At 37.8% G+C, this 27866-nt stretch overlaps 1 protein-coding gene across 2 annotated transcripts in view; it reads right to left on the bottom strand.

Moving 5' to 3' along the window:
- Nucleotides 1-27866, bottom strand: part of PPP3CA (protein phosphatase 3 catalytic subunit alpha) — a 306638-nt gene that overhangs the window by 20431 nt on the left and 258341 nt on the right. For both annotated transcript variants that reach the window (XM_037036241.1, XM_037036242.1), the window contains exons 9-10: nt 17893-18018; nt 15158-15232 (exon numbers count right to left, since the gene is read on the bottom strand). In XM_037036241.1, coding sequence (XP_036892136.1) covers nt 15158-15232; nt 17893-18018 — 201 coding nt within the window. The remainder of the gene's footprint in view (nt 1-15157; nt 15233-17892; nt 18019-27866) is intronic.

A 27866-nucleotide genomic window follows, 5' to 3' on the forward strand; every position in this document is an offset into this window, starting at 1 on the left:
CTGTTCTGATGGGAAACGCTAACTCTGTTCAGCTTCCTCAAAACTCCTTTCATAAAACTGGAGTGTATTTACTCCAAAAGTCAAATAGCCTAATCATAAACAGTAAGAAAAGTCATCAAAAACTAATGTCTCAAATACCCTAAGCTTATCTTCAACATTTTCCAAATAACCAAAATCAGAATTAAGCTAATACCACACATTTATAACACTACAAACATTTAAAATATTCAAGTAAAACATCTGAGCTGATATATAACTGAACTCAAAGGAGCTGAATAACAGCAGGATAAACATAAGTTCAGATATAAAGGCTATATTTAGTATTGATATTCCTGGTGTTGGTTATTTTCCAGAAATAACCAAAAAGAGTTTTATTAAAACTCTTTTTCAACTACTGATGTTCCAATGCAAATCCTCACGGTCCACAATTCAACAGAAAGATCAAGGCAAATTAGCATGCTTTTTAGAATTCTGCTAGCTGCAACATGCAAATACAATGTCATATTCAACACTCTCGGTACTTGCTCTGTTTATGTGGTGGAAATGTTCAACAGCAGCTCAAATTAAAATTCAGTATATTAAATAATGAAGACACATAAAAGACCTTTTACATGCAAAATGGTGGTAACTATTTTTTATCATTAAGAATATAATCATTTATTTTAACTTGGAAGCCCCAAACTGAAAGGCAGCATTTTCAATGTTTAAAAAGTAAATAATTTTAAGTAAAATTTCATTTTATATTTCCATTCAAATAATTATCACTTCTTTTTTTGGCATTCGTCACTCTTTAGCTTCTAATATTCTTTTATGCCTGGGGCATTATGGTACTATTTCCAAAATCTAGACAACCCTGCATATTCAATTTTCCTCAAAGGGGAAGAGGCTAATGTACGACAAGGGGACCTTTAAAGATTTGCTTCTAATATGTGTCCTTCCTGACCTGAACTTAGCACACTGCTGACTTCTCATGCAGTTGGGTAAAGGCATCTACGCCAAGTGGCCTGCTGAGCGAGTGTTGTTACAGCCTCTCACAGGGGGATTTCAGCCTCTGAAGGGAGCTCAGAAACCTTAGCAGCACCTCAGGGACGAGGGGCCCAGTGTGGGGCGAAGAGAGGTTCTTACCACATGGACACCTGCTGCCCATCACAGGTGCTGGCTCAGTCCTTGCTCACAGTTCCCACGCCCTGAGCTGCTGCTATGAATTCCTCAGTTTTAACTGAATGAAGAGTGTGTGGCAAGTACTATGTAGCATACAATTTATTACCCAAATCATTCACTCAAGTGTTCATGTGGATCCTATCCTACGCGGCTTGCCATGTGCCAAATGCTACCGACAGAAACAAGAACAAAGCATGATCTCTGCTTTAGGAGAACATGTGAATGGTGACAATGGACTGTGCCAACATCACAGTGAAACTGCAGGGACATGCTGCTGTCAGCTACTGCAAGTATACTGAGTGAATGCCTTCTGAACTCCACGCTCTGGAACTTCGTTTGAAGACCCTGAAATCAGCTGCTGAGAAGGGATCATCTATACCATGGAAATCCGCAAATGCCACAAACCAGGGCAATTTCCCCTGGTAAACAGGTTGCTAAACATTCACCAGCACACTTCTGGAAGGAGGTACTGCTTGGAGGCATGCCAAACATGTTCACTGAAATAATGACCATTGAAGGATCTTGAAGCACGAAGAGTGGAGAAAATGAGTGTTCTCCATAGAAGGAGAATTCTTAAACTCGGAGGCCTCAGTGGTACCAAGTAAGGGGTGAGAAGTCTGCTGTGAGTGGAGTCTGGGGTGGGGCTGGGAGAGAAGAGAAGTGGGAGGTGCCTAGGGTTGAACTGTAAACGTTTTTAGCACAGCAGCTCCATGGAAGCAAGAGCTCAGACATTAGCATACACATAATGGAGGTAAACTGGCCTTTGTCACGGGAGATAAAACGAACCTACTTTGTCACTCCCCCTCCCCCCAAAAAAGGAAGAAAAACTTAACATAATAAGGTAGGAAGAGAGTTATGTGGCAAAGCAAATATGGTCAAATGTTAATAGTAGAAAGTGATGGGTATCAACTACAAAATTCTTTCAACATTCCTGTATGTTCGAAACACCTTGTAATAAAACATCAAAAAACAAAACTGTACTTGGAAGAGCTTAGTTCTGAGAGGAAAGACAGTAGCTCTGGGAAGAGAGGGCTCTCCATCTCTCCCATTCTCTGTGTTAAGTGGGAGATGCATGGCCTTGCTGAAAGAGACATGAAGAAAAAAGCCCCCTGGGGCAGTGCCATTGCTCCCTGACCTTCTGCAACCAGCCCCAGGAGAAAATGGGACTGGCCAGATGTTTTATACTCCCAACCCACAGATTCTGATTCAGGTTTCAATACCTTTTTACAATGATAAGAATTGAAGATAACCAGCTACATACACATCATACTCAAATATATTCTTAGAATGTGACAAAGCTTTTAAAATTTGTTATTGAGCTGTTTTCTCTTTCATAGGAAGCGCAGTTTTCCCTTTCATTATTACATTGGCCTCAAATGTCTCAGTTGTGCTTCCTTCTTTCAGGGACTCTTAGCTAATACAACTGTATTTGCACCATATGTCTTCCAATAAAACATTAAAGCGTGCATACACAGTAACATTTCACACGTGTGCAAAGGAAAAAAAATGAAGCCTAGCAGCAAAATATAAGCTTCAAATTTCTCTTAACTTTTATTTCTAACTCTAAGAAAATATTATAGAAAACTCGTCACTTTTCCACATTTGTTAAAAGTTAACCTATGTAGAAAGCCTATACTATTTGAAAGTAAAATTTTATCATGGATTATTATTACTAAGCAGTTTAAACATGCCTCAAAATTTTATTTTTTGTGTGAAAAGAGCAATTACTGAATTTGAATAAAGGCTATTGATGGAACAAAGCAAAAGGTAGGAAATATCTTTTATGGGGTTACATTAAAGACAAAAACTGGTTCAGTCCAATATCAGCGCCTTTGAAATACAAGACAGAATGCAAAGACAGAACATGACTTTAGACGCCTCTAAAAACCTTAGATGATGGTGAAATTATGAACATATACAGACTGTCTTACTTGAGCAAATGCCTGTTCCAAATTGGCCCCTATAAAAAACTATAGGACCAAACCCTGTGGTAATCCCCAAACCTTACCTACTTTGTCTTTTCTTTCCCTAACCTAGTTTACTAATAACAAATATTAAGCTTCTGTATCCCAACAAAGTGATGTTATCCAAAAGTGACTTAGAGATGCACCCAGTTTTGCCCTCAGCTATGAGCGTGACAAGAGCTCCACGACATTTTCACCAGGCACTTGTGTCCTGGATTCAGGGACGACACTGGAGGTCCTGAGTGACTGTGCCTACTCTGGTGGGAGAGCCTCCAAACTAGTCTCCTCCGTGGTTACCCATGCGTCCACAAAGAATGTCGTCCAAAACACAACTGCCACCTCTACATTTAAATACTTGTAAAGAATATACATACAATATTGTGATCAGTCATTTTAAGATTACACTTTTACACTTTTTTAAACCAATGGAATATAAGTATCTTAGCGATTTCATCCCACCTTCGTCCATTAAAAGACAAAAGTCCATGAACAAAACATTAATTGGTATTTAGAAATCTTATGTTAGTTCACTTTCTTTGAAATTATATTTCCATTTCAATTTCCCTGTTTCATGCTAGTGAATCATATATTTCTACTTTAAAATACTTTTATCACCGTACTGTACTTTCATGAGTGTTGAGAAATTTAAACTAAATGTATTTTTAAAAATTTCCTAAGACAATAATGCTCTAAGTGTTCAAAAATTCCTTTGTAATCATTATCACAATTATTAGTATATAATTGAACTAGGTAGTACCAATATATTATACATGTCTACAAATATTTAAAAAGCATATAAAATTTTGTTGGAATGCGTCGTCCCTTAATGATAGAGATAGGAGGGAGGTTGCACTACCGTGATGAAAAAGACTTCCTAGACTCAGAGTTTTTCTAACGTGTTTCTGTTTAGTACTCCAGTATAAAGCATCTCACGGCCATGTTCAGAGCAATTATGGGAGACCCATGCCTTCTGTTAAAACAGGAGCAGGCAACTGAGAAAGCAGAGGGGGGAAGGAGGAGCTGCGATGAGGCCTGTAGCTCAGGTGGAGTCCCCATGACTGCTGAGAATGTAAAAATGAATTCCCTTAGAGCTCCTCTTGCAATGTGTTTGGACAACCCCAGTAGTGCAGACATCCTGGCATGAAGATTGCTGCTTTATTAAGAATTAGATTGCTCAGTTTATAGAGTTGATAGCTGTTGGAAGATCTCCTTGACTAGCATAACCTGGGAAAGCTACACTGCTCACCCACTTAGGGCCCACGCTGATTAAAATTTAGCCCAAAGATATTGTTAGGGGCTGCCCGTCACAAAACAGCTTTATGCATGCTTACGCAGGTTATTCCGTTAGGCAGAGGAAAACACCTTCAGCATGACAAAATTTTTAAATCCCTGTAAAAATTAATCTTTTTGAAGATTACAACCTAGAACTTGGAACACCTTTGTAATTTTGACTCTAACCCTACTATACTCTATGTCCAGAAGTGATAAAACAGGGACATGACCACCCCTCGCTCCAAAGCACACACTATTCTGAATTTCTTCCACATGTTTTTCAGCTCAACTAAAATCTCAGCATATAATAAAACCTGCAGTGGTGTGATGTTTGGCATAAGGCTATTCTGTCTTATATCCCATTTTGAAAGCAACAGAAGATCCTTCAAAATACATAAGCATATTTGAGAATGTGTATTCCAAACTGGCCCCTATAAAATTACAGGGACAAACCATGTGCTATATAATCCCTAAACCTTATCTTTTTTGTCTTTTCTTTCCCTGACCACATACATATATATGTCTCTCTTGAGTAATGGACTTTAAGGAAGGCTAGTATAGCCTATACTATGTTTTTCCCCACTTCTCTTGTTATAAAACATTACCGAGTTCTTTGGAATAGGAAGTCTCAAAAATACAGAGACTACTTACAAATGTTAAATATCAGTCCTTATTTGACTATATTTCTTTTTAGTTAAAAGTTACTTTTGTTTACAAGTTCTAACTGATTCCATGGACTTTTGTTCTTTGAGACACTGTTCTATCCGTTAATGACTTCTCAGTCGAGTCACAGGAATTGGCTATAAGCACAATTCTAAGTTGGGTGGAAATTAAAGACTTTAACGTAGATAGGAAGCTTCTGTTGATTTCTCAAAAAATTATCACAATGTCAGCCTATGCCTTACATAGGCTTTTTCAGTTTATTATATTCACCAAAGAAGAAATGAGTAGCATGTCAAATCCTAATTTAATGGACCTCTTTTCATGCTAAAAATGTATCAGTTTGCTAAATTGACAAGAGAAAAGCAAAATGAAATGACATAACAAATATGAAGTGAATAATGTAGATTTTTTTGTCTAAATGAGAAACAATCATAATACCTGAATGTATAATATATAAAGAATTATTCTGGATAGAGATAAGACTGTAACAGTTACAAGGCTATTTAAGTACCTAATTGTACATGCATGATAAGTGCTAGAAAAATGCATTCAGATTAGAACTTAAGTCTAGACCCGTATTTATAAATTGATCAAATACTAAAATATTTTGATGTTATATCTAAAAATATAAAAATTGAAGGGAAAAATGAATGACTATATAGTAGAATACTGTTTGATAGTCCCATGTATTATACCCGAGATACAAAGTTAATTGAGTGCCATTTAATAGCACAATAAAAAAATCAGAATTAAATAATTAATGCAACTCCTTCATCTGACAGCAGAAGGTGGCTGACACACTGGCATGTAGGGAACTTATCAGAAATAAAGCCATTCAAAAGTCCCATGTCGCCATTTGAAACCTAAGCTGTGTGTTTGTCAGTCCGTGGGGGGAGCAGCAAAGTTCCATCCATGAAGGAAAAACAGGGAAATGAGCATTAGGTTCTGGCCAATGTTCAGGGCACAGGCAACTTAAGAGGCAGGACGGTTCCAAGGTCAAGAGACTTTAACACCACTCAGGATGCTTCTAAGGGACAGAAAGGGTAAACTGCCTACGGACACCTGTGAGAACATGGTGACGAGAGCCAGGATTCGTGACTGCGGCAGCTGTCTGAGTGACTGCGTACATGGGCAGAAGCATGAAACAAGTCATGTGTTCATTCATTCTCAATGTCCAATAAGCACACATGCCAGGTACTGTGTTACGTGCTAAAGCACAGACCTTTGATGCAGGATAAGCACTCAAAAATGTTTGCTATTATTAAGAACAAGAAAATGCTTGTGCAGAAAAGAATATTCCAGTTCTGCTAACAGTTACATTTCTTACTATAAATTAAGAGATTGATTGTGTAGTTTCCGTTACTACCAAGTGACTGAAATGGGGCCTAATTTGTGTTTTGTGCCAGTCAGGCCACAGGCTGGACTCTGGTGATGGCTAACTTACTAGGGGAGAATGCTAGCAGCCAGAATGATGCTGGTTTTGCTTGGAGGAAAAAAATGTGCATTTTTTTCCTCAAAAGACAGGCTGACCAAACAGAATCAAAATTTCTATAAAGTTCTAGAAAAAAAGTAAGAGAAAAGTTTTATAGCTTCTCATGAGTGAAGAGTAATAAAAAAACAAAACATTTTTAAAAGAGTCAAAATACATCACCTCATAAAAATATTTTAAAGTTTAGATTTTTCTGAGTATTTATTAAACTTTTGTATACCTTTAAACCTGATATCAGAGATCAAGCCATTTCACTAAAAAGGATGCTTTACAAAGTTTGGACTCATAACACTAAATTTGCCTGAAGCTATTTAATCAATTATTAGTTATTCTCATACAAGTACAACCTTCAGGTTGGGAACCTGGACCTATAAAATGCATTAGTGTAAGAAAGAATCACAAGAGCTCGGCCAAAGACACAAGAAAAATATATCTTCTTTTCATATAGCATTGGTTTTTGGTAAGCTGACACTAGCTACTACAGTTCCCTCAGCAAAGATGGCCTTTTCACAGTAACCTTGACCTTGTTGGTGAGCAGTGATGATTTCCTAAGATACACACACTTATATATCCATAAAATCTCTGCCCTTATTAAAGAAAAAAGTTCTGTACTTCAATGCCTTTCAAATAAAGAATACAAGGTCTGTCCAAAAAGTTCAGCCACTGTTAATATAATGAGAACAATTTGTGCAACATCGATGTAATCTGGCAGCCAAGGAGAGGGCCTAGAATGCACATGTGTGAACAATGATGATTTCACTGTACTAGTCAGTGGGGGTGGTAGACGCCATTGAGTGAGCATGTGTATTGTGTGGTCATCACATTCAAACTGACTGTGTGAGTACAGCAACAAGTCTGCATCAAATTGTGCACTAAGCTTGAACATTCCTCTGCAGATATTATTCAGATGATTCAGAAGGTCACAGCTATGGGCAACTGGTGACTGGCAGCTTCATCACGACACTGCACCTGCTTACCCATCACTGTTTTGTGCAGTGTTTTTGCTGAAACATCAAATCAGTCAGGGACTCAGCCCCGCTATGGCCCAGATTTGCCACCTGGTAACTTCTGACTTTTCCCAAAACTAAAATCACCTTTGAAAGGAAGAGATTTCAGACCATGGATGAGATTCAGGAAAATATGATGTGGCAGCTGATGGCGACTGGGAGAACTGTGTGAAGTCCCAAGGTGCCTACTTTGAAGGAGACTGAGGCTTCACTGCCCTATGTACAATGTTTCCTGTATCTTGTATCTTCTTCAATAAATCTCTGTATTTTTCATATTACATGGCTGGACACCATCTGGACAGACCTTGTACATTAAGGTTTATAGAGTGCATGCTTATTTGTCATATTATGTAACATAGATTTCCTTCTCAAATAAATTGCATAAATACATTTAGTCGAAGTGTATGCTCGGATATACAATAGCTAATGTTCAGTGTAAGTTGGCCAATGTCACCATGAGTTGATGGAAGGCTCAAGTGCTACAAGTATCAATGGTTTTTAAAACTGAGTGAAAATATTACATGTGTCTCAGGAAATATAAATGTGAGGTATTTTCCAGAGCATTATTTTACTGTGAGCATAATACTCTAGCCAACGGTGAACATTATCCCATTATCAACCAACTAGCTGCAACAGGGATACAGCTGTTTTCTAACCTTCAGCTTGTTCTACAAAGTCTGCACTTATATGCAATGTGAAAATTATGCTAGGTAATAAAAAAAACACATTTGTGCAAAATCATGGCAGTACAATATGAAGAGAAAGTAGTACTTTGAATGTCTGTGTTACTGAATCGTTTTAATTGGCAACCGAAAAGGATTTTAATTATTGTCATCAAATGTGATAAGCTAGATCTGATGATACCGATTACAATATGACGGCTAACACCAGGCACCTTTTTGTTTGTCAAGGCTCCAAACAAACCATCAAAAGCCATAAATACGATGGGAATGTATAGTCTACTCCCTAGGAAATGCCTGTGCATTTTAGGCGTGTTTCCGTTTTAATGATACACCGGAGAATGAAATTTGCTTCCTTTTTATGGCATAACCATGGTGAAAAAAAGCAGTTATCTGTCCTGTAAAAAATACAGAGTATAAACAGTGCATTTACAGTGTCGAAAAGTGATTTAACTTCTAAAGGACACACTAAAATATGAAATAATGGAAAGAAATCAACAAGAAACTGAAAGATAACAAGAGCTGGTGAGCAAATTACAAGGCCTTTGACAAAATACTGAATAATCTTTTTATAAATGTCTTCTGTTTCCTTTCTTGAATTATATCATAAAAATTCAGTTATTATACAAAGATAAGACAACATCAAACTGGTAAAGTGATACCCATCTTTGTATATAATTTCCTGGCCAAATTATTTAGATTGCTCGCGCGGGCATGCTTCCCACAGCAGTAAAACACATAAAAGCGCTTTTCTTTTCCTTGTCGGTGGTTGAAGAGGACAAAAATGATGTGCTCGGTGTGTCCTCCTTTAGTTATAAAATAGTTCATGCCAATTCACGGCCTCTCCCTGACCCTCCCAACCCTCTGTAAGGCCGGCAGAGTTAAAGTGGGTTCCTTCTTGCACCACATTCTCAGCTCAATAAAGGCAGAGACCTTGTGTTTGTTCGCCTTTGAATACACAGGGAAGATATTCCACACATGTTTTACATAGAACTATAATACAATAGTAAAACTGAAAGGCTCTAGATTTTATTTTTTGGCCTTTTTAAATGACTTCCATTTTCTTCTTTAACAACTATAAAAATGAAATAAATATTGCTATGTACCTCGTTTCAATAATCTGATATCTCACAACCAAAGTTATAGCCTAGTTTTCATTTTCATGCCAGACTTGTATCTCTCAGTCTTTTCCCTGCACTTGGCGCATATATTTTCAAACAGCTGCCTCCTGAACTTGCTACACCGATCCTATTTCCCGGGCTCTCCCTGATCAGGCCATTGTTCTTTAGTTTATCTTTCTTCTGCAACTTCATCAAGAAGGCTTAATCTTAAGGATCAGTCCTCAATTTTCTGGTATTTCTTTCCACGTAAGCAACTTCGGAGGCCTCCTTTATTCTTAATAGATTCATTTGCAGCTTTTAATTCCAAACCTCTATCATAGGCCTAGATTTTGTTCCCCATTTCCAATTCCTGCCTGGACATTTCCAGAATTATGTATGTCACTTTCACTCAAACGCTTATCTGTGACTAAATTCATCTTTCTCCTGAAACTGACGAGTCTTTCCATAAATGTTTTCGTTCTCTGAGGCACCTAGGATGAACCGTCCGAAGCAACTTCTGTTTCTTTAGCCCCACTGATGCTGTACTTGACAGTAAGTCCTGGGACAGCTCTTTGGGAGAGCTCCCTTCTTAATCTATTCTCAGCACCATCGCTGTTCGGACCTAATCGCCACAACTTTCAGACACTTTATTAAGGTCCTAAATATAGCCCACTTATCCTTGGTTCTTTTTCCAAACATTTTTCTAAGCTTAGAAATAACCTTTTGCTTTTTCTCAAGTGCTGCTTTCATTAGGTTACTGCGCTGCTTACCAACTGGCTATATATTTTTACTTTTAAAAATAAAAGTATATAAACACACCAAAAAGAGTGGCAGTAGACTCTATATTAAAATTTGCTATTTTCTCCCCGACTGTCATTATAGGACATCCAACTTTTTTTTTTCAGAATGGGAACCGGAAATATAGAGTGCTGAAATAATTCACGCAGAAATGGCAATAACAGAGGCCACAAGAGCCCTACGTGAACGGCCCTCGGTATGTGTGCTGCTGCATGCACAAAGCACAGGAGTTCTAAGCTGAAATTCATCTTGAACATTCAACGTGGCACATGAATACCTTTTTGTTAGAAAATGACATACCCAAACCCTCTTTACAGAAGTATGCCTCAAGGACTAATAAGATGCTGTGTTCCACCAATTCCCAACTTTGAACCTCTAAAAGTTCTGCATAACTTTTTAAAGCTAGACAGAAAGAAATGGAGAGATACTCTGGAACCTGTGATATTAGACATGAAGAATCATCGAATAATTCAAAGCAGATGATGAGAGATAATTTTCTTGTATACAATTTTGGTGGTTTCTTAAAGGCATGCAAGAAACTGCTCTGATCCTGTATTTGGTGCCTGGCCTGTGGTTAACATTAGGATAAGACAAAAATGTGGATGAAGGATGAGAGTTTCACCATGTGGTTTACTCTTAGATGAAAGAAAGAGACATAAATTGTAATCTAATATTAGTCTTTCCAGTACAGCCTGAAACTATACTTGGCTGAAAATGTATTTATTATTTTTTCTTTCTTATTCCAAAGGATTTCAGTCTCACCTCCACAAGTCTTTAGCCAGACTTGCATATCAGTCTCACACATAATTTGTATACACACACAAAAAAAGCGACCTTGGAGTCTAAGATTTTAGGACCTAAACCAAAGTTCCAAATAAATATTTCTAACTCATGTAACTGTCATTAGCTCTCCTGACTTCCTTAGTATGATAACACATTTTAAAGAAGGTTTTGTGATGCAAATTGCTTGATTTCTGTCAGCTCCCACTGCCCACCCCTCACCCCCCCCCCCCATTTTGGGATCCTTTACTAATCCTTGGTCTGAAATAAGTCTTCTTCATTAATGAGACTCAACTATCAAATGGGACACATACACTTGGATTTCTTCCCTCTCTAAACATTCTGGCGAATACCAACCCCAAATTGAAACCAGATTACTGTATCGTCGTCCAAAATCAGAAGTGGAAACAGGAAACAAACACCCCAATACATATAAATTAGATCCTCAAAAGACATGCATTGGCATTAAACTGCTTCAAGACTTTACAAGATAATAGAAGTTTTGTATTTTATTTTTGACATAAAAGAACCATAGGCCAATTGAAAACAGCAAATGTTTTCTGGACAGGCTATCAAATCCCTGTATTTTGTAAAGCAGACGCTGAGCGGGAGAGATTCATGACGTGATTTCCACCCAGAAGAAGCCTAGGTAAAAGCCAGAGGACTTTTTGCTCAGACACCAAAATTTTTAACACCCTGCAACATAACTTCTCAGAGCAAACCATGGTTAAAGGAATAGAAAGAATCTGTTACATTTGCAGCTTACTTGACTTTCATGGCCAAATGATAATTCGAAATATCTATTTCTTTATCTTACAGTATATCTAACAGAACAAACCAAAATACGTTTAGTTATGAATGTGGTTTTGTTTAAAAAAAGGAATCATGCTGTTTCAAAGAAAAAGATTTCAAGCACTGTAATCACAATTGGTGAAGAGTTCAAGAGTCTGAGAATAAGGCAGACAGTTTGAATCCAGGCTCTATTATTTCACTATCTATGTGACCTTGGACTTCACCTCACCAAGTCCTAACCACTTCATAAGTAAAATAGGGATAATCATAGTATCCATATCAATAGGTTGTTTGAGGATTAGAGATAATACAAATCTCCTAGTAAATTCATTATATATATATGTATATATATATATATGGATGACAGTTAATAATTATATTTTTATAAAATTTTTGATCCAAAGGTAAAATGAGTCATGTTAATACATATAGATGACAGAATGATAGCTAACACATGTTAGCTACTGTCCCTATGGTTAAATGGTAAAAGAGAGCTGACAGAACCTTAGGGAAAAGAAGCAAAATTAATCTCATACCTTTCATTCCTCAAGGAAATCAGAAGAACCCCTATTTTCTACAGATTTTATAGACACTAAGAATTCAAACTAAGATAAAAAACCGTCATGGAGTGTAAAGACGCCTCGCTTTAGTTGACCCTGAGTATGCACAAAACATGAAAGGGCTAGACAAATGACTCACAAAGAGATCCCCTCATCTAGCTGCCCTTAGAGTAAGTATAAAGCAATTTAAGGAAGAGCTTTAATCAAGCCCTTTGCTGTCCTGATTTCTGTTTTCACCTCTGTAGCCAATAAGCCCAGGAGCCCGACTGGCAGAGCGCAGCCCCAGCCCCCAGAGAGGCAGACGTTGCAGACTGCATGCGGGAGGGGCATAGCAGGACTGGAAACTTTATCCTAAGGCTGGAAATAATATCGCCAAAAAAGGGAAAAGAAACTTCAACAAACTGCAGTTCCAGAGAGAGCCAAAGAATTCTGGGAAGTTTTACAACTTGTTCTTTAAGCACCTTTCTATAGCTTTTGTGTTGTATTAAAGAAAGTACTAAAGAACATTGCTGGCTGTGTACTCTGAAATGTAATATATCTTAAGTTAAATGTACTTTTAGTTGATATTTTTGTTTTCTTTTTTATTCCCCTAAGAGGGCATATGTATGAGATATGAGCTAAAAGATCGTATTTAGAGGCCATAGCTTTTTCTTTGCAAGACTGACATAGATTTCAATGTGGCAGAGACAGGATTACAGAAAGGGTGGGGGAGATGAGGGGTGGGTGGATTGAGCAAAAAGGATAAAGCACTAATGGACATGGACCACAGTGTAGTTTGCAGGCAAGGATGGGGTGGAGTGGTACAAAGGAGATAAATGGTAATGGACAAGTACAATAAAAAAGAATCGTATAACAACCAAAAATAAAAATATAAATAATATGATATTGTCAAAAATTGAAAAAAAATAAATATGGCAGAGTAAGATTTCAGTGGTCTGCTTAGAAAGAAAAAAATTCTTCCAAATGTCTTGAAAAGGATGTTCACTTCTATAATTGGAAATAACAGGCTAAAAAGCAAGTGCTGATGAACAGAGCACACTGATTCAACTAATTATTTTAAAGCTGAGTAAGTCACAACACATATATTTTCATGTAAGTGGCTGAGAAAGTGGGTAATAACAACTCACTCTAAATGAAGTGAACAATGAGTCTTGGTAATATTGAACTGTGTACGAACACCTGTACTGTTGAAATGTGCAGGCACTTTTGGCTACAACACCTGGCACATAGTCAGTGTTCAGTATCTATTTACTGAGCACGTGGATTAATGTATAATTACAAACCTATGCAGGTCTACTTTGTTAACACAGGAGTATCACTGCATTAATGCTAACTGAACTTTCTTTTGAGGAATAAAAGAAAGATAGGGAAAGGCACACATTGAAACATATTTGTTGATTTAGATTTCATCCGGTTGGTAGCCTTCCTTTAAGAAACAAGTTTCTGCCATCATGAAAACATTATCTTATCTGTTGAATGACATCGGTGTCCATGGAAAAGTTGAGAGTAACAAACTGTGGCTGTAACATACGGAACGTCTAGAATCTGGTAAAGCACAAAATATCCACTGATCTCCTAAATACTCCAAAATAGATAATATATTTATTTAAGTTTTTATTACATAATTCTAACCTAGTAAAAGTGTATGTGTGTGTATATATATAAATATATATGCACATAAATATATTTTCATTCTCTCTCCTTCCTTACGTCGTACACCCCCTTGCAATGTGATATATGACTAGAGAACAGTACATGGGGACAGAAAAGTTATAGGAGTAAAATTATGAGATGTTAAGGATAACTGTACTACTTTAAATTTACCTAAGTATATAGACTAAATTTATATAAGTGAGTAAATGCTTTGATTTTACTTTTGCCTGCAGCATTAGGAATTTTGCACTTAGAGATGTGACCTGCATTAAACCCAAGTGGATATTAAATCATGCTGTTCAGGTACAACTTTCAAAAAGGGCCACTATCTCTTCTCTTTTTACTTAAGTACAATTTTTAAAGGTAAAGATTTTTATCAATTTAAACTTGCTACAGTATCTGTTTCCCCTGCTACCATCACCCTTCATTTTACAAGTTGTCTCATTTTGTTGATATCAGCTGTTTGTGTATTAGTCTCTCTAACCAGACTGCAATTTCATTGGGTCACAGGAACCTCGGAATCCCGAGTGTACCACACAGGACAGGTGCTCACTAAATGTCTACGGAAACAAAGTGTGCCCTTACAACTTTCCTCTTCTAACTACATTTCTGCTACTTTCCATTCATTTCTAGGTGCCTTTATAAGGACCAGAGTAATTTTTCTCTTCATCTTTAACCCCATTAACCTTTATCTTTTACAGAGCAAGTGTACTTTTCAATAGTAACTGAATATGAACAGCATCTTAAAAAAACAATAATTTGAAAAACCTAATAGCATATTCATTACTTATTAGAGACATAGAAAATACTGGGATTGACATAAACACCAACATATCAAGGTAAATATCTTCTTTCATCATAGACATCAAAATTTGAGTGACTGACAGGAGCAACCTCACTTAAAGGGCCCATTTAATTAAAAGTTATTCAGTAAATGGTAACATCTATTAAAAAATAAAAGATTACATTTTCTTAAGTCAGAGTCCAAAAAGTTACTTAGTAATGTGAGATATTGAAAAATGGTTATTAAAATAGTTCACTACTTAATGTTTTCAGGGTAATGAAAAATTTCTCATGGTTTTTGTTTCTTATATTTTTTCAAAGCAAACAGAAATTATAATCTTTCATCTCTATCACATGATTAAAAAATCCAAATCTTACAAATTCATTGATAGGTTTAGCTATGAGACACCATGTAATTCATCTGCCCTATTTGCACACAGGTTCAAGCCTCTTACCATCAAATCCATCTTCTTCTGACCCCAATTCATCGTCTGAGCAGATGTTAAGAACATTTACCAGCATCTCAGTCACTAAAGAGAAAAAACAAAACAAAAAAGTCCAGATTTTCTATTATAATCTTAATTATTACTCTGGAATTTTTAATGAGCAAGCTTAGCAATAACATTTCTTACCTGGTTTGTGTATAGAATCTCCTGCAAAGCAGGATCTATAAAAATCTAGATCATAAACATTAAGAGGCTTTATGATTCTATATAGACTCTATGTTTATAAAATTACTAGCTCATGTGTACAAAATCTAATGGTAAGATTTATGTGCTACTAGGTCAATAGACAATAGATACATATGTGGATGTGAATATGTATGGATGTGAATCTATGGAGAAAATTAATATACTATAAATCTATGAAGGAGGGTACTTTTGAATCTTTTCTCTTTTTAACAAATATTTTTGTTGTTTTAAAGATTTTATTTATTTACTTTAATGAGGGGAATGGAGAAAGAGGGAGAGAAACTTCAATGCGTGATTGCCTCTTGTGCACCTCCCACTGGGGACCTCGCCGGCAACCTAGCCATGTGCTCTGGCCGGGAATCAAACTGGCAGCCCTTTGGTTCCCAGGCTGGCGCTCAATCTACTGAGCCACATCAGCCAGTGCTGAATATTTATCTGAACAGTGAGATCTAGATTTAGATCATATGAGAGACTTCTGTTCAGCAGTGTCTAAGTACATGCGAGATCTCTTTTTAAATTTATTTTTTATTCTTTTAATTCTCTAGAGAACCCAGCACAGTGACAGGCATGTGATCTGTGTCTAACAATTTTTTTGATTCATTAGTATAGTTGAAAGTCATTTTGAGAATATTAATTAAAAAACTGAATATTTTAATGTAGGTATTCTCCTATTTTATTATAAAAATACATTAAAAATAAAGGTTGGGCAAGTCTAATCAGAAATTTAGTTGAGCCAGCAGATTAGGTAAGAGTGTTGCACACACAAACCAGTCCTGTGTCACGTTTACACTAATGTGCATGCTGTCTACATTGAACCCTTTTAGAAGTCGGGTTGGGTTCTGCCATGAGAGTGAAGAGTGCTTGTCCACTATTTCTCCCAGAGCTACTTTTTAAAGTCAACGGTCTTCTAGAATTGAAGATATATTATAAAGAGCAAAACTTTAGTGGAGCCAACATTAATCCAGAGCTTCAGTTTAATTATCAAAAGTGAATTATGTGCACAATTATATTACTATGTTCTTTTATCATAGATGTTCAAACTCTGCATAACTAATGGGAACAACCCAATTCAAAGGGTGCCCATTGTCAGATCTGCACTGCCTCTGTCCCCAGAGGGGACACTAGTGTCTGTGATTTGTGATCACTAGTGTCTGTGATCTGGTCAGTACCACAGAATGGTGACACTTTATAGAACCGGAGACGTTTACCAGGGACTATTACAATTCACTTTAGATATATTTTGGTGCACAAAGGAAAGACTTCTTTGCTGACAATTCATAACTCCCTGGTCATTTTAAAGAAATTCATTTAAAGAAAAAACCCCAAATACTGTAGGAAAATAAATATTGCATGTATTAATATAAAAAAAACAAATATTTCAGAAATATGTGTAATTTTTCTCTGTAACCCTCTCAAAGGACATCATTTTTCTGAAACCTGCAAACGCAGGTCTTTATCACAATGCTGGTCACCTTCCCACACCTTACGTGTGAAGATGCACGAGGACCAGTTGTCTATCATCATAAGGCCTCCTGAAGCAAAAGCACAAGCCTGCTGTCTGCAGGCCCTTTCTCAAACTTTTGGCGACATTTAGGTCCAAATATGAACACACACAAAATAAAGGGGAAGGAAGGCAGGCAGGCAGGCCAATTCTTCTGGAACACTGGGGCAAGTTAATAGACAACTTTTTAACTGTAAGTTTGTCTCATAACACATTCATGGCCACAATGTTTTTAATAAACTATTCTGTCGTTGTACATGTAGTCCTTCAAAATACTTTAGGCATTAATCACTGTTATACAATGGTTACTCCTAACATGGAGATGTGAGGAGAGCACTGCTATCTCAATCTTTTAATTTGATGAGTAGTTTGCAAAATAAAGTAGCATTTTTTAATCACAATAAAAAGAGATTTTCTAAAAGGCTGTCATTATGAGTTAAAGCCAGTTAAAACTATGTCTCTATTATTTCTGAGTTGTATTATTCTGTGATTATATTAATTCTCCTAATATTCCATATTTTTTTTATTGCTCCTTAATTCATTCACTGTATTCTATTAATAGGATATTCACTGATACTTTCAAATCATACCTCTCATGGTGTAATTTGTGAGTTTTATTCGGCAGGCTAGTGATTTTCAACCTTTTTCATCTCATGGCAATATAAACTATTAAAATTCTGTGGTACATGAAAAATATATTTTTTTGCCAATTTGACAAAAAACAGGTATAATTCTGACTCACTCGCACCAGATGGCTATTATTGTGTTGGCTGCTGTCATGATTTTATTTGACAGTATGAAGAAAAGAGGCCCGTGCCCCCGACTAAACAGTCAGGCACTGCGGGTTTTAAACGTCCTCGCGGCACCCGGCGTGCGTGCCGTGGCACACGGGCTGAGGATGGCTGGGGGGGTCAAAGTGCTTCCCGGTCAAACGGCCCCCATCTCCTCTCCTTCCTCCACCATTTCACTAAGAGTACTTCCGGGTTCCACAACACACCTTTCTCCCCAACAAATGGCAGAGACCAAGTGAACACATCCATGAAATTCGGAAGCCAGTATGGATGAGGAGAACAGTTGAATTGCCTGATATTCATGACGTTGTTCTCATACTTTAATACTGCAGCTGAAAATAACAAAAAGAGGAATATTAGAGTCACAAGCGCGTATTTCTGCTTTTCCCCACGGGTTTGGTTGATCAAGAAAATTCAACTGTTTCACTTGAGTCCAACACCAAGGCAAATACATTAATTAATCATGAATAGTTACAGTACTTATAGACTTTAAACTTCATTCGGTATAATATGTAACTGTAAAATATATAAATACTAACTATGAAATGGCATTGTAATCTGGCAAATATTCATATAAAATAGTTAATAAAATGTGTAATTGAATGCAGGAACATTCTGATCTTAGTTAATATCTGATGACACTAGTAAAACTGCCCTAGTTTTTTTTTGACATAATTTAATCGTGTCTAGTATCTGTGTAGAATTTATGCTATTTTTTAAAAGATACACTTTCGTCTACGGCCATACCACCCTGAATGCACCCGATCTCGTCTGATCTAAAAGATACACTTTCTTCCAGTAGAACTCTTGATATGTATACAAAAGATTTTAAATTAGATTGTGATCTTGACTTGATAAATTAAATGTTTGGATTGAATTCTGAGTAAAATACTATGCCGGTGACTGACTGCACCCTTGACTTCTGAAAACGACGAATCATCCATACTTTAGGAAAACGAACCTGTCTCTCACTCTGCTTTCTGGGTGTCTGGGGCTGCATACGGCCTCACATAGAGACCCTCAGTGTCTCACTTCTACCTGATTAGAAATCAGGTAGAGAGTCATTCCCTAGTAATCCTGATACAGGATTAGTAGGTCTCAGTGAGTACTTCCAATGAAGCAAAAGCTGCCTATTTTAATGGGGTCATTTTTTTTCTCTCTGAAGAGACAATTTTAAGCTGTGGAGAATTGTCAGGACTGAACTTCGACAATATTTTATTTTGATTACCCTATCATGGCACAACCAACATTTTATTAGTAGAGATTATTGAACACATGCTAGATGATATCACAAGATTTTTTTCCCTGTTTTTGTTTAGGGGTCTGAAAGACAGAACAATTATTTCATTACTTTTTAATTTTTACACCGACTTTTATATAAGGCATGTTGTAGCATGTGATTTTAGATACCAAAACAAAGGCAGCCCTTAAAATCTATTTTTGAAAAGCAATTGAAAGTTTACTGGGTTTGAGCTTTTTTATTAAGATCTGCACTAATATCACTTCTTACTTAATGATATCTTGAACATAACATTGTTTCATAACTGTATATTTGCTCTTCCACATGGAACATTTTCTCAGAAACCTCTGAATGTCCAAATTCTTCCCGTTCTTTGGTGTCCAGTCCAAACACTATCCCCTCAGTGAAGTATTTTCTGTTTCTTCTGGTGAATTCTAAAAGCCCTTGACTTACACTCCTCTACTGCATTTATCACTCGGTTTCGGCCACAGCCATTCTATGTGCGTATGTAGATACCCAACACCACTCTCTTTCTTTAAGGAGACGAACTTTTGGCAGATTTTCTACTTCTTTGTGCTGCTCATACCACCATTCCAGCATGGTGCTCAGGATACCTCCTTTCCTCTACAATGGTTTTCAAGAAAATACGTCCTAATCCCCTCTCTTTTTTCATATTTTTAAGGATCTTTTATTTCCTTAGTCAAATAAAAGTTACTTTATATTCTGATAATTCCAACATCCGAAACGTCTGGTCTGTTGTTTCCGCTGCTTCTCGTGGTGGATTCTTTCCTTGTGGTGTTGGTGAAAATGGGTTTTTAACCTGAAGATGCTCATTGTCCTTAGAGCAGGTTTTCATCCCGGGCAATTTGTAATCCCCACAAAAGCATCTCAGACTTTTTGGGTGTTTCTGGCACCTAAGAAGAAGTCAGGGATGCTGCTCCCTCAAGGCACGAGGGCCCCCAAATTGCCCTGCCCCGAGCAGCATTGTGTGAGGCTGACGAGCCTCTCCAGAGATATCTGCCTCTACCAGTGGCCTGGCCCCCAGCCCGGGCCACCTGAAATCCTGCCCTTGAGGTTTCTAGGGCGGTGGAGGCAACTGGGTGTCACCGTGCATAGAACACCAGGGCCAGGTAATCCCTGCAGCTGAGGGTCAGCTTCAGGTGGGAGGTCTGCTGATAACAGCCACCCTGGGGAAGACCTATGTCCTATCTCCTGTCTCCCAAGTCCCCTGTTTGACCCTTTCTCACATGAGATGGTCTCTTGAGTGTCTCCCTCATCCTGCTCACCTCTGTTCTGGCTACATGCCACCATGGCAATGCTGCTGTTCAGCTGTGGTCCAGGACTAATTCAATCTTCTTGGTGGGTTTGATCAGTGCAGAATATGGGGAGCGTACATAGTTTTCTAGGATCTGGATACTACATATATTGTTTTACAGCCTAAAAATATGTTGAAGGTTTTAGCAGCTTGCAGAAAAATAAGGTCTTTGCAGGTCCTTGGGGACAAGAACTGCAGAAGGTGCAGTTAACACTGACCTAAAGGGAGTTACTCTCCTCTTTCCACGGAGCTCTGAATTCTGCATGGATTTCTGCAAACCCATTCTCCTTCACATTTATGCCATATGCCATTTGGCCTACGGACACATTCACATTGTATTAAAACACGTAAAATGAAAGGAACACAGTAAATTACTATACCAGTGCTTCTCGCCCACCAGATGGGAGACGTGAAGAACTCGCCACCTTTGCTACGTGCTGCCGGGTACCGGCTCCACAGTAAAAGGCCTTCACTGCTTTGGAAGGTCTGTTGCACCTTCACAGCAGCAGTGACGCCTTGGATCTCCCCAACACGGTTTAACATTCTAACCGGTCTTTCTGAAGAGTAATTTGCCCTCTAAGTTTCTCCCAGTTTTGGTTAGCATAAGGTTAGTAGAGCAAAAGGAAGGAAATTAAGTGTTGTAATGCCCTGCAGGAATGGGAGAGGCTTTATGTAATATGTGATTTAATTCTTCCTACAAATCTGAGAAGCAGGTGTGACTGCCCTTATGTTATAGATGAAGGGACTGAGGCTGAGAAGTGAAGTGACTTGCTCAAGACCATGCAACCTTGCAACTAGAAGATCTCTCTCTTATTTATTTATTTAAGATTGTATTTATTTCGTTTTAGAGAGAAGGGAAAGGAGGGAGAGAGGGAGAAAAAACATCAATGTGTGGCTGCCTCTCACGCACCCGCTACTGGGGACCTGACTGGCAACCCAAGCCCGTGCCCTGCCTGGAAATTGAACCTGTAACCTATTAGCTTGCAGGCTGGCACTCAATCCACTGAGCCACACTAGCCAGGGCTGATCTCATTCATATTTAAACTCAGCTTTTATTGACACCAAATCCATTGCTTTTCCACCTTTCCCTTTTTGTCTCTCATAAATTTGTGTGAATTCTAGTCCTAGCTGTTACACCAATTTAACTTTCAATGTGATATTCATAATTAAAGACATTTTAGCTTTTGCCAAAATACAAATTTGAGAAAAATAAAATAGGATAGGAGTTCACAAGTGAAAGGAAGAGTTGTGCAGGAGCTAAAATGGTTGTTTGGCACCTGGTGAGATAAAGCATTTATTCATTTGACATTGCTCAATACAATTTATCTGAAAGCCTACTAATCAATACTGTTTCAGATTTTATTTTCATTAACAGCAGAAATAATAAATTTTAACAATAGCTACACGTACTGAGCACCTCCTGTATACCAGGCACTATGTTTGGTCCTCTACAAACAACCACATATCTTCGCAATATCCCTCAAAAGTGGTTCTTATAATTTACATGTAGAAAATAAGCAAACAGAGAGGTTATTTGCCAAGGTCACACTTGAGAAGCAGCAAACATCAGTGTGGGCCTGAATCTATAGTCCCTGATCTTTCCAGCACTCCATGGTACTCCTCCCCTAACAACACAAATCATTCAATGCCTACCAAATTTTGGACACAGATTCTCCCTCTACATATATTCTTTTTTTTTTTTTTTTAAAGAGCACTGGACTAGAAGGCCAAGTACTGGGACTGTACTTGGATAGATGGATCTGTCATTAATTACTCAGGAAACCCACGGTCACTAAATGTCTCTAGATCTCAATTACCTCATCTAACTACAAGGATTTGTCTAAACTTATGACTTCTTCTAGATCTGATGCTGTTAATGAGCTCTGGAACACAGACCTCATCGTTAGTGCAATGATTAGTTAATATTCTTGGTAATTTTAGAGGGTATTAATAGAACTTTTTAACTCTTTTACTATAGTTTAAAAACTACAAATATAACAATACATTCTTTTTCTTCAGCAACATAAAATATTCATGCAAAAATACTTCTCAAATAACCTAACTAATAAGTTACTCATGAATTGTGATGTTTTGTATAACAAATATGTTACAAAAATATACGAAAAAAAGTTAAACCAAAACAGTTCCAAATATCTACAGCCACAAAATTCAGTTACCATTGCATCTGTCACCTCCACATCTTCCACCCCGGCCACCTGCCTTTGACTGTCACTGGGATTACAACACTCCACTGGGGCCCTAACAATGTGCTCTCCTCTGAAGTACTTGCAAGACATTTATCTCCAGCGCAATATAAATAATACAAATGGTTGTACTTCAAGAATCACTTGAGACCACCTCCTGAGACCTTGACTGAGAAACAAAGAGGAAAAGAGAACAAAGTCCCCCATCAAGGAGCTCTATCCACATGACAAGTGTCATTTAACGACTGTGTCAGAGGCCTTGAGAGGGACTGTGACATGTATTCAGGCCTCACGTTAGTAATCATAATTTAGAGCACAGAAAACCACGGCTGTGTGTGCAGGCATAAAGAACAGTCAGGCGAAAATTTGGTATAATGAAAAGAATACTGATCCTTGTGAATCTGGAGGCCTGAGTGCTAATTCCTCTCTGAGGCCAAAATTACGGTCTTAAAGTTATGCCATTCCTTGGTCCAGTCATCTTATTGTACCTGTAGGACCTTTTGCAAGCACGTCAGACATGCTTATGTAGAAGATACAAAATCAGTGACCAAGGGACGGGTCCCACTCAGGAACAGGGAAGGGCCGCTGAACCTCCATGGTTTCTAGTGACACCAGTGGGGCCCGGAACATAGTGAAACCCGAGGAGCGGAATCTAGATCTATTCCGTTCCTCTGTCTACCAAGCTGTGCACTAATTGCTCGGCCACATCTGAATATGGAAATTAAAGGGGTCTTGCCTGCTTTAAAATTAAAAAATTTAATGGACACAAACCCCCACATTTCTTAAGACCTTAATAACATTTCTCAACATCTTCTTTATAGTTGCTGTCACCAGGGAAGCTGGTGACAGGGCAATAGGTGACAAACACAGAGAGATCCAAAGAGAGCTTCTAATTCAAGGGAAGTTGTCAAAATATTGCTAGCAAGATGCTCTGACTAGCTCACCAAATCACGAGCTCAGCACATTCCAGATGATGTCAAGGGGAACACAAAGCTCTTTTTTTGAAAGCCTTTATTTACTACAATGCACCCAACATACCTCAGGCATTCTCACCACCACTAGGGCTGTTTTAAAATAGGGGAGAGGGGAAGTCAAAAGAATGGAAATGACAAATCTTATTCCTTTTCTTGCCCTTCTACTAAAATCTTCTGTCTCCTTAATTCTAACTGACCATCCATTCCCATCTTCAAAAAATGGGGCGCAGGGACAGAAAACACACACAGACGAGAGGAAAGCAAATGGGGGCACTCCTGATCATTACGATCTATGCAGAAATAGAAAAAAAACCTGAATGGACCCAGGATGTTTTCTTCTTTTCAGTTCTTTGACCTGCAGAAAAAGTAGCCTTGGTGTGTTCTTCGGCAACACCTGCCATCACAGCAGGAGGGATGATCGCTCAACAGGTAAAGTTTTGAGGCAGGACCTATGTGGCCACCATGAATTTTGGCAGGAACTGAGGGCTCTGTTGACACACCACAAGGAAGGGCTTTGACTCTGGGAGAGATGCCACCGTTTTTGAAAAAGAATCTCTGTGTTTCCTTCTAAAAATGATCTCTTAGGGTAAAATGTGTACTTAAGATTATGGGAGAATATATATGTATGTTTACATGCATGCACAGTCTTCAATAGTACATATTATATCATCTATGAACAAAATCTCTAGGATTCCTTCCATTTCAAAATCTGACTTTTAACTCTTGTTTTCTTTAGTTTATTCCTGCCCTGTGAATGTCCTCTCCCTGCCAGGTAAAGTATGTTTTCAAACGACTTCTTTTTAAATTATTATTAGGGCTGTAGCTTGAGCAACACTGACTGATTCATGAGGAGCTGTGTGATAGGACCACACTTCTAACTCCCTTTTCTCTGTGGCTCATGTCATTTATGAAGATGGATTTCATGTCTCCAATTTTCAGGTAATTTTGTCATAATGATATTCTTCAGTACAGGTTTCTTAAGAAATTTAATATCTCAATGATTCAGCATTTAACATAAGGCCTTCACAACCTATTCTCAGTAACTTCCATGTAAGGACTGGATTTCAAGCAACCTGAACTATTTTATTAGTGGATACAGACCGTGGGCATATCTAATTCCCTTGAGGCTACTGACTTTGCATTTATCCAGACGCACACTTTACTATATATCATTCTTTTAGGCCTGCATCTAGCTGGCACCTCCGCCCGCCTACCTGGTGCACCTGTCCTTCACAGCACCGCTGATGCTGACACCTTCTTTGACATCATTACAAGTTTCCTACATAAAATCTGGTTAATACTATCTTACGTGAATAAAAGAGATAGTGCCAGATATATTTATAAAATAATATGAGCCCATATGATGATTATGTGTGCATGTATTACATGCTTCTCTTATTAGTATGTTAGTCAATTCTGAACCAGGTCATTACTGAAATACAGAATCTTTGGTAAAGTGGTAGGAAGATGGTGGAAGGGATGAAGAAGGTATAGATCTTTTTTGTTCTCTTACAGGGCTTTGTAGCATGTCTGACACACGGCTAACATTCAGCAGTGTTGGGTGAGGAAATGATCTAAGGATGGGAAATAGAGAAAGGAAGGACAAGACAAAGAAAGATAGGAAGGAAAGAAAGAAGGCATGCACACAAAGAAGAGGAAAGCAAAAAAATTTCAAAAATATAAAACAGAACTTGTCCGGACACTAAAAATGTAACTAACCACATATAAAGAGAAGTCTGAGGGGAGCATGAGGGAATTTAGGACAAAGGTAATATGTTACTTCAGAGGCTAAACTCTGAAAGAGTTTTAAAATTCTAAGAGTCTCCAAAATACATAAGAGTAAAAATAATATTGGTTCTGTCGGTAATTGTGTGAACTTGGGCAAATATTTCTTCTTATTTAAGCTTTCCTTCTAAACTTGTAAAACAGTGAGAATAATACCTCTCCTGTCATTTTTGAAGTAAGAAGATCAAGTGAAATATGTGATTAATATGCACAATATATACAATCAGATAAAATATTTGGCACCTGAAAAATGTAGCATACCATAACTCAGTTTCAAGTTCCTCAGAAAGGGAAGGCTACCTATTTTTAAATGATTTAATTTATTTATTTTTAGAGAGAGGGGGGTAGGAGGGAGAAAAAAAGGGAGAGAAACATTAATGTGTGGTTGCATCTTGCAGACCCTACTGAGGACCTGGCCTGCAACCCAGGCATGTGCCCTGACTGGGAATCCAACTGGAGACTCTTTGGTTTGCAGGCCGGCACTCAATCCACTGAGCCACACCAGCCAGGGCAAGACAGGAGGGCTACTTATTTTCAATAGTTTGCCATTTTATATTCCCACCTCACTAGCTTGCGTGAACCTTGGGGAGCGTATGTGTCCCCTTTGTGTCCCAGTTTTTATCAATAAAATCAAGACTATAATGTAATTCATACAATTTTTGATAGATAAAATGTACTTATTTATGGAAACACAGAGCAATGTCTGGTAATCCTAAGTGCTCAACAGTTAGTTACTATTGTTACTGTTATATATTATTTATAGGAATAAAATAAATAGTATTTATATAACATGCTATCCCAACTAAAGGACAATACAGGGTAGAGCAAAAGTAGATTTATAGTTGCGAGTACGTGAAACACTGTTTATTATTAAATTATTTTCCATATGAACAACTGAAATCTACTTTTGCTCCACCCTGCATTTACATTGACTGAACGCATTATTATCAACCTAAGACTTAAAAAACATATATATCAAGCTACATCACTCAAGGTAACGATGACCATGACAATGGTGTAGGAAATTACAATCACAGGTCAATGCCACACACTGAAGAGTCCTGAATACAAAAGGCAGTGAAATAAGACGCTGCTGATACTTCTCTGCAGTTAACTATATCCATTCTTCTCAGAGAGGGAATTTCTTTGAAAACTAATCCAAGTTTCCTAATCTCAACTTCTCTTTAGTCTTAAATGTCTACATAAATTTCTTTTCTAGCACCTCATATTCATAATAAAAAAGTAAAGACTAAGAGTTTTATTCATGGTGGCTGCTTTGCTCCTTCGTAAGTTCTTATATTTTATACCATTTCTTGGTAGATTTTCCTAAGTTTAAAAATCATTATGAAAATTATCTTTCTAGTGTATTTAATTCTACCAATATTCATCTGGCTAAAGAATAAAAATATTTATTAAATAAACAAAGGAATCATTTTTTTTCAGTTGGGGTGGTATCTTACTGTTTTGTATCAGTAACAAAAAAACTAGTTGGCCTACTTGGCAAATATCACTGAACAAAATGCCACAGTGATAGGTGTTTATATTTTTTCTACTGAAATAAATGGTCTGGGCAAACACTTGCTCAACACCAATTAACAGGTTCTTTAGATTCGAGATAATGGCAGAAAAAAGAAGAAATGGGAAAATGATTGCCATAGGACAAAGTATTTGAATTAATTTTATTCAATATGGAAAGCAAATAGGATTATATGTATGCCTGTGGCTGTAAAGAATCCAACAATGCTTCAGAAATGTTTACATCAAGGCCAAAGGGTCTGACCAAGGCAAGACAGGCCTAAGACTCTAGAGAAATGGCCTCTGGCGTCAGAACCAGACACCTTTGTTGGCTAGTGAGCTTTCCCACAGGCTGTCGAGAAAGAGGCACAGAGCAGTACTCAGGACGCCCTGGGCACAGATTCTACTCCCTTCCAGAGACATGCCCAGCCCGGATCTCCCTCTCCCACCCAGGACAGGGATCTGATCTAGTTGGCTCTGCATTTGTCTTCAGAACCACGTGGGTACCAGATATCTCTAAGTTAGGATGGTTATTTCTGAATTGTGAAACAAGCCTCTAGTATGAAAGCACTGTGGTGCAGTTCGGAGCGAGATTCTGAGGCCTGGCGACACCATTCTGTGTTGATAGTGTCACCAAGGGCTGGCTGCTCGCCTGCTCCTGCTGGAAGTCAGGGTCTAAGGCCAGCTGACCTCGGACATGCTGCATTTGCTCCTCTGCATTTACATCATGACTGCCAGTAAGATTTCTACCTTAGTTCACTCTGCCAGCAATTCAATCTTCCCTTCCAGTGGTATCTTTCTGGTTATAAATGGTAGTTTCCTGAAGCACCTGACTACTTTTCGATTGGAAAATATTTGAGGATGTCTGAAAATACTTGAAAATATCAAGTTTTGATAAGACTAAAATGCTTTTGATACGCAATTCTATCATGTTGACAAGTCTAGAGGTCTAAACCATCAAAATACATTTTTCCCTATCTCAGAGGGTGGACATTTGTATCTCAGAATTTTAGTAAATAATGTTCTTCTTCTCCATCCTTGGAACCCGATTTTCTGCCTCCTCTCTCTTCCTTAACCTATCTTCATATTGATTTTTTCTTTGTTGTCCCATTAATCTTTGGTTATGATCGCTAAATCAATTTGTTTG

This window comes from Sturnira hondurensis, unplaced genomic scaffold (genome assembly GCF_014824575.4).
Source record: "Sturnira hondurensis isolate 20B ecotype Veracruz unplaced genomic scaffold, ASM1482457v3 Scaffold0022707, whole genome shotgun sequence".
NCBI lineage: Eukaryota > Metazoa > Chordata > Mammalia > Chiroptera > Phyllostomidae > Sturnira > Sturnira hondurensis.